This window comes from Chinchilla lanigera, unplaced genomic scaffold (assembly GCF_000276665.1).
Source record: "Chinchilla lanigera isolate Chin_1 unplaced genomic scaffold, ChiLan1.0 scaffold00054, whole genome shotgun sequence".
Lineage (NCBI taxonomy): Eukaryota > Metazoa > Chordata > Mammalia > Rodentia > Chinchillidae > Chinchilla > Chinchilla lanigera.
Window position 1 is genome coordinate 14,016,316 of NW_004955455.1, and position 12,367 is coordinate 14,028,682.

The following is a 12,367-nucleotide window of genomic DNA, read 5'->3' on the forward strand; positions in this document are numbered from 1 at the left end:
ATTCCATTGAGTTACAAGCGTGTATGGATGCATAGTTGCTTTTTACCCTGAACACTGGTCTCTCTGTGAGGATAAGTCCCAAACATGTTCCCAGTTCAGGATGGGCTTCGCTCATCCTTTTAGGGTATACCTTTTGTTTAACTTTATTTTGGAAATTTCCAAACACAAGAAGAGGAGGCAAATCTATGAACCAGGTCGTGTTCCCATGGTCCAGTGCCTCTGTGAACATCATGCAGTCAGTCTTCATTGTTCCCCCACCCCAGCCTCCATCTCCTCCCTGGAGTAACTGAAGCGAGCACTAGCCAGCACATCATCTGTAGCTATTTCGGTGTCTTGGTTACTTTTTTCTCATTGCTGGGACAAAATACCTGACGCCCAAAATTAAGGAAGGAAAGGTTTATTTTGCTTACAGTTTATGCAGGTTTCAGTTCATACTTGGCAGATTACAAGGCAGACTGGCACATGGCAGAGAGCTACAGCTCAGGGCTGCAGAATACAGCAAAGCAACAACCACACCCCAGGGCGGAATGGGGGAGGAATGGCCTCAAGCACCCTTTTCCTCTCCCTTACATATGCAAACTATCCACCCCAGGGCGGTGCAGCTCTCACACCCTTCGGACTCTTAACAGCCTGCCCCATGGCCACTTGAGGCTTTGGGGGGACACACAGATACAAACCATAACATGCAGTATGTACCTCTAAAATGGAAGGGCTCACTCTTTCTTTTTTTCTTTTTCTTTCTTTTTTTTTTTTTTTAAACTAGGTCTCACTATGTAGTTTAGGCTGCCTTGAACTCCTTGTGTAGCCCAGGGTGGCCTCAAATTCATGGCAATCCTTCTAGCTCAGCCTCCTGAGTGCTGAGGTCATAAGTGTGTGCCACCATGCCTGGCTGCTCACTTTTTTTTTCCAGTTTATTTATCATCCTGCCACCATGTCTAAAAGTAGTTTCTTAACCCCAGTTTTCCTGTATGTTGTATGGAAGCTGTTTCGATCAAGGTCCTTTATTCTATTAGCTTTTCATTTTTCTTTGCCATAGTAGGGATTGAACTCAGGGCCTGGTGCATGCCAGAGAAGTACTGTACACTGAGCTGCATCCTCAGCCCTTTTAAATTTTGTTTTTGACATAGGTCTCACTAAGTTGGCCACTGAGGGCTTGAACTTGTGTTCCTTCTGTCTGAGCTTCCTGAATAGCTGGGAGTTAAATGTGTGCCCCTGCGTTCATCTCTTAGTTCTAATGCCATCAGATTGGTTAGTCTCCCTTTCTTGTTTTAAGAAATCTTTCCTTGTCTCATGTTATGAAGATAATTTCCTTTTAAAAGTTCTGCATTGTGTGTCTAGGTCTTTGTTTCATTGTGGTACATTGTGATCAGGTTAGCGTCCCAATGGTACCTTTTCCATCTGGATGATCAGCATTGCCCTGTCATTCTTTATTGAAGATCTTCTTTCCCAAGTGAAATACTATCTTGATAGTAAGTTTATAAATATGGGCAGGAGAGTCCTAAGAAGAACATGATTCAGCATGGCATAGGAGCAGGAAAGTGTGTGAGAACTTGAGTTAAGGGAAGCCAGGCCATACCTCCTTTGTCCTGGGGCTGATGAGATGGGTCCTGGGTGCTGATCTGCCATCGTCTTCCCTGCAGGTATGGCTATAACTGTGTGATCTACGGCTGGGACCCCACCTGCATGATGGGCCACGAGTGGATCCGGAACATGAACGTGCACAGCCTGCCTCACGGCCACCATCAGCCTTTCTACAATGTGCTGGTGGAGGATGGTTCTTGTAGATACGCAGCCCAAGGTAGGGAGCTACTCCGCGTGGGCCTACAGTGGCACCTGGGCATCGTATCACACACTTGGGTTGTCAGTGTGGTCCGACATGGCAGTTGTCCCTTGGCTAAGCTCAGAACTGACACTCAGCTAAACATGGGTAGGCACGCGTTGGTGCAGCTGTACCACGTGTGAAGTGGTTCTGCACAGACACGCTTGTATGTGTGTGTATGCACACACCCACAGAGCCAGGACCTACTCTAGTGCTGTTGCCAACCTGTGCTCTGTGGGTCACTGCCTGTCCAGTCAGACTCCCAACAGTTCTGCCTCCCAGACTTCAGCTGGGCCCCTGAACCCTGAAGGAGCCTCCCCACTCCCACCCCCACCACAGTAGCCTGGGGATTGCTGCAGCTGCACTGCCCCCGAGCGAGAGTTGCCCCTGAGTGGCCATTTATGGGCACTGCAGTCCACAGCACGGGCCCTGGCTGGTCAGGGTATATCTGAGATGGGATGGATGGAGCCTGAGGGGACAGGTTAGAGACCAAAAGGTCTTCAGTGTGAGTCTACCTTTCCTCTGTCCCTGCAGAATTTCACCCCCATTTGACTGATGGAATTTGAGTGTATTGTATGTTGACCAAGCTATTCACATTAATTTTATTACTAGTGCTGTCGTAGTGTGACCAGCAGCTTTGTAATCTGTGTTAGCTCTATTTGAGAGCCATCGTCGTCATCATTTTACACATGCAGAGACTAAAACATATGAAGCTATTTAGAGGTGAACTTAGGGAGTGTGAGTTCAAAGCCGGGTAACTTGGCAGAGAGCCTTATCTTTAGCTATCACGACACTTCTTCATGTCTGGACCAAAACTTGAGGTTTAACCTAACTAAATCCAGTGATAGAAATACTGGTATATTTTCAGACACACTGGATGTGGTGGCACACACCTGTAATTCCAACACTCAGGAGGCTGAGACAGGAGGATCTCTGTAAGTTTGAGGCAAGCCTGGGCTACAAAGTGAGTTTAGGGCAAGCCTGAACTACAAAACCAGACCGTGTCTCAAAAAAAAAAGACACTGCACAGAGCTGGGGATGTAGCTCAGCGATGAAGAGCATATCTAACACCACACTGACATGTGCACAGCCCTGGGTTCGTGCCCCAGCACTGGTGGGGAGTGAGGATGGGAAAAGTTTTTGTCCATTTTGTTCATTTGTCTGAGGCTGGAGCCTGAGGGAGGAGCCTCTGTAGCAGTAATGTCTGGAGAAATCTGTTTCCTAAGACTGCAGGCCCCTTAACCTCCGCCAGTGTGACGGCCGAGGTAGAAGAGGGGTTGATATGCTCCTGATGTCAGGTGGAGGACCTGTGGTCATACGCTTTCGCTTTTGAAACTGCATCCACAAAATCATGCCAATAATTTCTAAAACCCAGGAAGTGATTTGGAAATGATCAAGCGATGTTCTGGGCCGCACCAGTAAGCACTTGGTGCGATCTTATGCTGTACGTTGCACCAGGCATCCGAAGAACCAGGGCGCTCTCCTGCCAGCACCACGGGCCTGTGTGCCCAGCCTCCCTGTGGACGGTCACTGTCTCTGTGTAGGGTTGGTGTGAAGAAATTCGGTGTTTGGTACTGAGTGTCCAGAAACACTTACATTGACCAGAAAATGGGCTTTCTGGAGTAGGTATTTGGCTCTATGTATTCTGAGTTTGTCCTGTTGGAGACGCAGGAAGGACTTCACCTCTCACCCAAGTAAACATGCAGCATGAGGTTCACGGTCAGAGTATTCATTACTGAAAAATTAATGTCTGCCTTTCAGTGTCACCATCTCTAAAACTGAGAACGCACTGAGTGATTTTGAATGGTGTTAGCAGCCTGCCTTGTTCAATTTGAGGTTTTGACACTTACACACCCTTAGCTCCGAAGCCGTTCCTGCGCTGCTCTGCGTGCTTCCCCCATCCCGCAAGCTCTGGTTCCTGGGAGACATGGGGGTGGAGGGGAGGAGGACCCCTTTCACAGGCTCCCAACACCCCTCTCGGGCAGGTTCTCCTGGGCCGTCTCTGTGGCTCTGGGACACTGGGCAGCACGCTAGCGACTCTCAGGGTCCTCCTGGGCTCCCCGCCTGCCTCACCGCCCCCAGCCTCTGAGGGCACTTGGTGTCCTCAGGCCACCGTCCAGCGCCGTTCCCCCTGACCTGCCTTGGGCCCTGTGTTTTGTTCCTGCGTGTACCGTCTCACTGTGTGGCACCACCCGGCCCGCTCTTCCTGCTCTGGCTCCATTGACCTCATCACTGCCTTGCTTACACCTCATAGCCGTGCTGCTCTGCACCTCCTCCTGTGGACTTCCGCCTCCTGAGGCGCTGCCTGCAGGGCTGTGCCCCCGCAGGGCATTTCCTGAGCCACAGCCACCCTCAGCCTAGGCTGGCCCTGGAGGGCTTCCTGCTGCCATCAGGCTACTGTTCCCCACCCAGTGTCCCATTCGTGCTGTCCTGCGTGCTACCCTGCCATTCACAGTTTTGTTCCTTGAACATTCTTGCTCACCTCCAGGTCTTCATGCAGATGGCTGCTCCCCTCCTTCCGAAGCCTCTCTCACTCCTGCCCTGCACAGCCCAAGCACCCTGTCCTTCTGAGCAGCACTTCGTGTCTACCGTTCCCTGTGGGAATGACAGGGCTGCCTCTCCTGTCCTCGGCTCAGGACCACAGCGGCTGGGTCTGCCCTGTCCATTCAGGGTGTCTCCCAGCACCTTGGGTCGTTCCAGACCCCAGGAGATGCTCACACTTGACTGGGGGAAAGGGGTCCTTGTCCCAGGGAGAAGACAGACAGACAGAGAGGCAGTGCCAGTGGAATGAGTGACAAAAAGGGATTTTTTACAATTTTAGATTAAGAGCATTTTGAAACATGTGAACTAGTTAAAGAATACATCAGTTATCCCACTGACCCTCCAGTGGGTTCAACAGATGACACCTTTCCTCTGTAGATAGAGATTCTGGCCTTTTACCTTATCATTTGAAAGAATACTGCAGACTTGACCTCCATACTTAATCGTGATCTGTGAATAAGGCTGTTTCCCTATGTTGAAGCAGTAACGGTGTCACACTTACCAGATAACGGTATCTCATAATATCTGACGCTCACTCCGCTTTCAGATTTCCCAGTTGCCACAAGAAGCTTTTGTTGTTGCTGCTTGAAAATGAAGATCCAACCACTCTTCCAGAACAGTTACTTGTTCCTCATCCTTTCCCCTCTGTTAAGGCTTCGCCTTTCTGAAGAATCCAGGCCACTCGTCTTGTAGACTGTCTTAACACTGGATTTGTCTTACTGTCTGCACACCAGAAGTTCAGTCTGCAGCTTGATTAGATGAGGATAAATGGTTTCTCGAGGGCGCTTAGTGTCATTGCTGTCTGCTTCCCATTGTGTCTCACCCGTGGCCCGTGGCGCTCAGTGTCCGTCAGGAGTGATGCTGAGTTTGATGAAGTGACTCTGTAAGGGGCAGTTTTCCCTCTGTAATTAGCAGCGAGTCCATGAAGTTGTACTGTGGCATTTGTGCATGCCTCTTTCCCCAGCGACTTGTGACATTACAGTTTGTTCTAGCATCAGTTACCTGTCCCTGCCTCCATCATTGCAGAAGAACTGCAGCATAGGGAATTTCTGCTTCTGCTCTTCGTTCTGTGGACAAGGGCTTCCTCTCCTGTTCTGCCTTTCCCCTCGGTGTCTTTCCCTGCCCGCCTCCTACCACAGATTCCTGGACTTTTGTTTATTCAGTGTTCTGTCATCATTTGATAGAACTTTATGCTCCTGTTAGCCCATATTCAGCTGCGACCTGGAAAGACTTTTGTGGGGCTGCTGGGGGTTGAGCCCAGGGCCTTTTCAGTGAGCCACGTCCCCAGCCCTTTTCATTTCTTATTTTTAGGTAGGTCTCACCAAGTCACTAAGCTACCTAAGTTAGGTTCAAACTTGTGATCCTTCTGCCTCAGCCTCCCAGAGTGCTGGGATAATAGGCAGGCGCCACCATACTGAATGGAGAGAGTAAATTTTTAAAACACATTTAGATAGAATTTTGAATGTTTGTAGATTAGTTTATTTTAAGCTTCTCTCGACCTCAATTTTCAGCCTTTGGCATCAATGGTCCTATTAACTTGAGACCATTGATACAGCTTTTCTAATTAGTACTCCTCCACAGAGGGTTGAAGAATGAATTGAAACCACAAATGTGGATGGTGTCTGTTTATAAACAGTTTTAGTCTGTGCAGTATAAGAGAACTCCTCCCTCCATGTGTTAAGATTTCACCTGAGCAGCGTCTTGCATGTTCGTGACTTCCTGTTCCCACCAGGGGGCACGCTTCAGCACTGCCTTGGCACCAAGTGGGAGAATAGCAACTCCTATCCCAACTTGCGTATACTCTTTGATCAGGGAAACAAGGTCGAAGATGCTCTAGCGTTCAGTGAACCACTCATAATGGAAGGTCAGGAATTGAGCTGCCATGGGAAATCTGTGCTTAAGTGTTTTCTAACACTAATTCACCTGGGAGGATGCCTGGAACATGACATGTCCTCGGTTCCTGTTGCATAATCGGTCTAACACCTCCGTACTAAGCAAGCTGTGCGTGTCGGCAAGTGTGGTAACGTGAGTGAGGACCCCACACCAGGGGCAAGTGTAAAGTGACACGGCCATGTCAGAGGGTACTGAGCGTGCACTCAACTGTGTACAGGGAGGCCTCAGGCGGTGGTGCCTTGCTGAAAATAGCAAAACACTTGTCATTCCTCAGGGCCTGCCTGGACAGTGGGGATCTGTCTAGGCTGTGGAATAGTAAGCTCGATGAAATAAGCCAGTTTCAGGTAAATGCTTCAACTACGTTCTGTGGAAGTAAGCACACATGAAGCAGGCCCTCATCTTCTCTGAGTATGAGGAGGGTGTTCATGTAGAAGGACGCACACTGCTGGTGGGGCCCCTCGGGCGCAAGGATGTCCCGGACTCAAAGGCAGTTTGTCCCTAGTAGGGACTCAGGTTTTGAAAAGTTTAAATAAATACACATCTCTGAGCATTCTAAGGCATCCGGAAAGACTTCAGGATTTTCCAGAACACTTAACGTGTTCTCTGGTTCATCTTTTGCTCAGCTAAGTTCTGTGCTTCGCTCCTCCTGATGTGCACTTTTTGAAAACCTCATTTTAATGGATTGTTTCCCCTTCCCAAGACATGCAGTTGCCAGCTTCATCATCAGCCATGTTTTTTCCCCAAAAGAAACCGGTTTCAAAAAACAAAGCTGGTCTCCTTTTCTCCTTACTGTTTAGCAGGCTCTGAGCCCCAGCGGGCAAGTGTGCGGAGTCTTGTGTTTTCTGAAGCCGGGGTGGGGCCCCGGGCAGTCCACGCTCATGGGTTGTCGTTTACCTCAGTGCCCCAGCCTGAACTTTTCAGAAAGACCTCTGGTTTGGGGCCCACATTCAGAATTCTGCACAGTGGCATTGTCCCACGGTGCCCGCAGATTGGTGGACAGGAAGTGTGTGTTTTCTCCCCTCCCGCCTGCACCAGCACACAGGTTGAACGTTGCCAGCTACTGCGCGGTGGTGCTCAGAAGGAAAGGGCCCTGGCGGCGGCGCGGAGCACGCTAGCAGGCATTTTGGAGAGCTGTGTGCGCTGGGCTTGTCCAGTGTGCTGTAGGGTGTATCTCCACATCCCTGGCCACTCCCCACGGCTCAAGAGGCAGCCCCTGATTCTGACAACCAAAAACGTCCCAAGCCTTGTCACATGTGCCTTTGGGGACAGAACAGTCCCAGGTGAGCACCACCGCTCTAGACTAACTGGCTCCAGAGCAGGTGTTCAGATTACCTGACAACTTCTTTTATTTAAAATACTTGTTCTGCCTGCCAGGGGCAGGCGCAGTGATCCTATTTAGAGCAGCAGGGACTTTTCCGCCCGCTGATGTTTCTGTGCAGCCTGGTAAGAAAATCCACATGTGGGCCCTCGGCAGCCAGCCGGGTGAGGTGATGCTGGGGGCGGGCAGAAAGGGGCACTGTGCAGTCAGTAGCGGTGGCTTTGGTATTCATTGACTTTTTTCCAATTCCAGCATTTAAAGTTGGTAAGATAATGGAGAAGAGACCTCAGTCACCTCTAGTGGGCTAAGGTTAACTCTAGAACGGTCAGAGTGAGCAGGCCACCAGTTTTCATGTTGAAAACCGAGATCCCCACCCCAGTCAACCACAGCTCTGCTCCCTACCACCCCACACACATACACACACACCCACCACCACCCCCCAGCAGCTGCGCTGCCCTCAGTCGCCCTGTTTGGTTTTTCTTACATCAGTTCTGGCCCTGACTGGAGTCTTGGCTGAGCCCTTGGGCTGATCGCTTCCCCCGAGTAGCGGCTCGCTCAGGTCCAGTAGAGCAGCTCCTCGTCGTGGGCAGGAGGCTGCCGGGGAAATGCGGGCTGCGGAGGGGTCTGGGACAGGCTGTGAATCTGCACAGGGCCTGCACTTAAATGCCCAACTTGAGACTCCATGGGAAACGCCGTACAGGAGCCCACCTTCCCCCTTCAAGAGGGTCTTGAAGCGGGTTGCTCATTTTCACCAGTCCCTGTGTGGATCCCAGAGTCGGCCCTTTCCACTGCGTTTGCATGTCTGCCATCCTGAGCTCGGGTAGCCTCTACACATTCATCTTGGCACAATTTGAATGTGATTCCCTCAGCAGTATGGATTCATGAATAGTTACATCCCTAACTACCTCCTAAAGAAATACCCTGAACAGCATTTGAGCATGAAATTTCTTTAGCTCCTCCTCTTTTGCGGTTAAAAAAAGTTTGAAAGTAGAGACCAAATTATACCCCTATTTTCCCCTCCCCCCAGAGACAAACGTGAGGGGAAGCAGAGGCTTTGCACGGAGGCTGTGCGTCCATGTTCGGGTGTCTGCTTAGGAGAGCGTGTGCCACCCCCCGTTAGCCTGTGTGTCATAGCCTTGCCTGGGACTCACTTGAACCAAGGCACTGTGCCTGCAGCTTGCCAGGAGGGAGGCGCCCTGGGGATGCAGGCGTGTGAAGGGTCTGCCACACAGCTCCTTTGTGGAGCTGGGTCTTGGAGGGTAGAGTTGGGCGGCTTCTGCGTTGGGGGCTGCACCCAGTCTGGCCAGCAAGAAGAGGTGCACAGGACGCTGTATTCCATTGGGCCTGCGGAGGAACCATGTCCCAAATATAGATGGGGGGACGGTTGAGCTGTGCAAAAGGACTTTTCAGTCTTTTAAATGTCTTGCCTGCAATATCATCATCGTGATCATTCAGAGGTTTATTTTCTCTGTGGGCAAGTAAGGTCAGAGGCCTCCCATTGGCGCTGGGAAGGGGCTGCTCACCGGAGAAGTGCATGGCCAGTGTGTGTGGACTGGGGGTGGAAAGAGTGTGGTTTGTATGGCAGGGGCTCCTCTCGGTACACAGAGCATGGCAGGTCTGAGCAGTCGCCTGTAACCAAGTGACAGGGTGACTTGTGGAGCTCCTTGGTGGGAATGAGCAGGCGAGGACCATCTTGTCCTGGGCTTCAGCCCATTATTAGGTCAGCCCAAGGGAGGTGATGTGTCCCTAGTTTGCCAGTGCTGAGGCACCCGCTGCAGTTGTGGGAGCCTACCCTCTTGCTCAGAGAATAGGGACCTGTTTCTGTGAAGTGCGGAGCCACCAGCCTTCCCATTAACACCTTTGGTCTTTCCTTCCTTCCGCCTCAAAATGCCACTTGAGAGGGATGGTAGGAGGTTCTCTGAGAAAAGCTGCTGCAGACGTTGGAACGTTAACGTGAGTGTCCGTGTGCCTCTTTGCCAACAGAAAACTTGGAATATAATGTGGAGCCTCAAGAAATCTCGCACCCGGATGTCGGACGCTATTTCTCAGAGTTTACTGGCACTCACTACATCCCAAATGCTGAGCTAGAAATTCGATATCCGGAGGATCTGGAGTTTGTCTATGAAACGGTGCAGAATATTTACAGTGCAAAGAAAGAGAACATAGACGAGTAAAGTCTCGTAGAGGACATTGTACCTTTGCTGCTGCTGCTATCTTCCAAGAGAACAGGATTCCAGAAGGAGATGTGTCCGCGGCTCCCTCTGGATTCACACCACCAGGAAGGCCACCTCACCGGTCGCGCTGGTTGCCTCCTAAGTTTAAAAGACGTGTGCTCTCCTCCAGCTGCAAAGACAATGTTGCTCTCCGCCTACACTAGTGAATTCACTTGAAAGGCACTGTGTTCAGTGGCATGGCTTGTATGCTTGTCCTGTGGTGACAGTTTGTGACATTCTGTCTTCATGAGGTCTCACACTCAATACTGTGTTCTTTTTATCCACTTTCCATCCTCACATCTGTCTGCGTTTGTCTCAGAACATTTCACTTGCTGGACAGATGGGGTTATACATTTGCAATAATTTCTTTCTGATTTCTCTACAGAACATGTGCAGTCCTCAGTCAGGATTGTTTGTCTTTTTACCCTGAATTCAGTTGCGTATTCAGAGGTAAAGTCGTACACTAACTTGGCAGCATCTTGCGGATGGAGACATTAACAAGCTAATGGTAATTAGAATCATTAGAATTTATTTTTTTGCTACTACATGAAACACAGATTTCAAGTGTTTTATCTTTTTTTTTAATTTAATGGGAGAATGACAGTTTTCCCTTCCATAGTCCTCTCTCGGATGTATGCACATTTTTACAGATCACAAGCTTTCTATTTTACTACGTAAGACTCTTCGAGAAAATGCATAATAATGGCCTTTACGAGTGGGCTTTGCCACATTCATCTGTTAGCCCTTTCTTCAGATGACTACTTTTTTTTTTAAGTCTGCTCCAGTATCATGAGTAGGTTTTAAATCAGTGATGGGTTCTGTTTTGTAGTTAGACTTACAGATCTGATGTTGAAATATTTGCTGTTAGAAATCATACTCTCTGGTCTCCAAAGACCAAAAAGTGGGGTTTTGTTTTTCTAATCAAAATAAAAAAGAACTAATGAACCTTAATTAAAAAGAAAGATTTCATACCCCTTGTCATTCCTTAGAGTCATTTTCAGACCCTTCTGAATGTGGTGGGGTAGAAGGAAAGAAATATCTTTAATTTCCAGAGTGTTGGACTCTTGGGAAAGGAGGTTTGCATGTAACCTGGCTTCTCAAGCCACAGTACCCTGCAGGCACCAGGGAAATCTGACGGCCTTCAGACCCCCAGGCTCCTTTCCGTGTTCTTAGCTATCAAGTGGGACACTGCCGAGTCTTTCTGCAGCTTTGGAACTCCCACTACTCGCAAGCTGCCAGTTCTCAAGCCAGCTGTCTTGTAATTAACCAGTAGAAGCTAACTTCCGGAGTTAGGACCTAGTTACGTTGCGATCTGCATTTCAAACACATAATCCAGTCGCTCTAGTGAATGAGGCTTTAGGGGGCCGCGATCCAGCATCCTGGCCGCCTGTCATTGCATGCAGCATCCCCACACCACGCTGAATGGCTGCTTCTCATCTATCCTTTGGAAACCCTGGGACGACCAAGGTGCGAGGAAGCCACCTGAGACCACTTAGTAGCAAGTGAGGGCCCTTAGGCAGTTATTAGAAAGGGATGGGGATTTGGCAGCCGGCTCCTTCCGGCCAGAATTAGTTACCAGCCAGTGTCCATGTTCCTCATCCATCAAATCCAAAGTCAGATGATTTGAATTTGCATTGGACAGTGTGACTGCTCACGACACATATCCTGCCTGAGGTTGCGGGGATCTTACACTACTCTCATTTAAAGGTAAAAATTAGATAATATGGAATTAACATTGAGATGCGTTACTAAGAAACTGTGGAGCATGCTGAGAGTTATAATTGTTGGTTTTCTGGTTTGATTTTCTTTTCTCTTAGAATAACATCAAAGCCAAGAACAATGGTTTTTCCTTTACTGACCCAACTGTAAATATGTATTTAGACTGACTGTTTTTAAATGTGTTTCTTCATGAATGCTTCATTTGGCTCCAGGAAGCCTGTATCACCTGTGTAAGTTGGTATTTGGGCACTTTATATTTTTCTAAAAACGTGTTTTGGATCCTGTACTCTAATAAATCATAAGTTTCTTTTTAAAAAAAAATTTTCCAAAAGTTTTCTCCATTTTAAAAAGCCCTGTTATAAAAGTAGAACTTTCACAATGTTAAAAATATTAAATATTTGGATATAGTAACTTCTCTTCAAATGAATGCCAAGATTTTTTTTTTTGTACAATGATTAATAAATGGAACTTATCCAGAGAAACCATGCAAACAGCCTGCCCAGTTTCGTTTCAGAACAAAAAGCCTCTCCACGCTGAGGGAGAGATCCCTCATTGCTCTTCTGATCTAAGTATGAAAATTTGTTCCACTGCATTTTTCTCAGTATTGGTGAGTGAGCAGGCAGGGCACCTGGATTTGTGCTAGGAATTCCTTGCCAAATACTGATTTTATGAGTTCAGATAATCTTAGTACCTGGTTGCGGGGGAGATGGCACCTTTTTAATTACGTGAAAATACATACAAGACGAGAGCCGCAGGTGCTGGAGGCAAAGCCAGGTCTCAGGCGTAGTTTATCGCTGTGGCCCGCGCAGCTGCACGGAGCACAGTGTGTGTGGAGCGTCAGCCTGAGCACTTGGGCTGCGGCGT

General features: G+C 48.8%; 1 protein-coding gene across 2 annotated transcripts in view; it reads left to right on the plus strand.

Moving 5' to 3' along the window:
• Fbxo21 (F-box protein 21) overlaps positions 1 to 11,994 on the plus strand; it is a 39,161-nt gene extending 27,167 nt beyond the window's left edge. For both annotated transcript variants that reach the window (XM_005396545.2, XM_005396546.2), the window contains exons 11-12: positions 1,641 to 1,798; positions 9,555 to 11,994. In XM_005396545.2, coding sequence (XP_005396602.1) covers positions 1,641 to 1,798; positions 9,555 to 9,745 — 349 coding nt within the window. In that variant the 3' untranslated portion in view covers positions 9,746 to 11,994. The remainder of the gene's footprint in view (positions 1 to 1,640; positions 1,799 to 9,554) is intronic.
• The last annotated feature ends 373 nt before the right edge of the window (positions 11,995 to 12,367 follow it).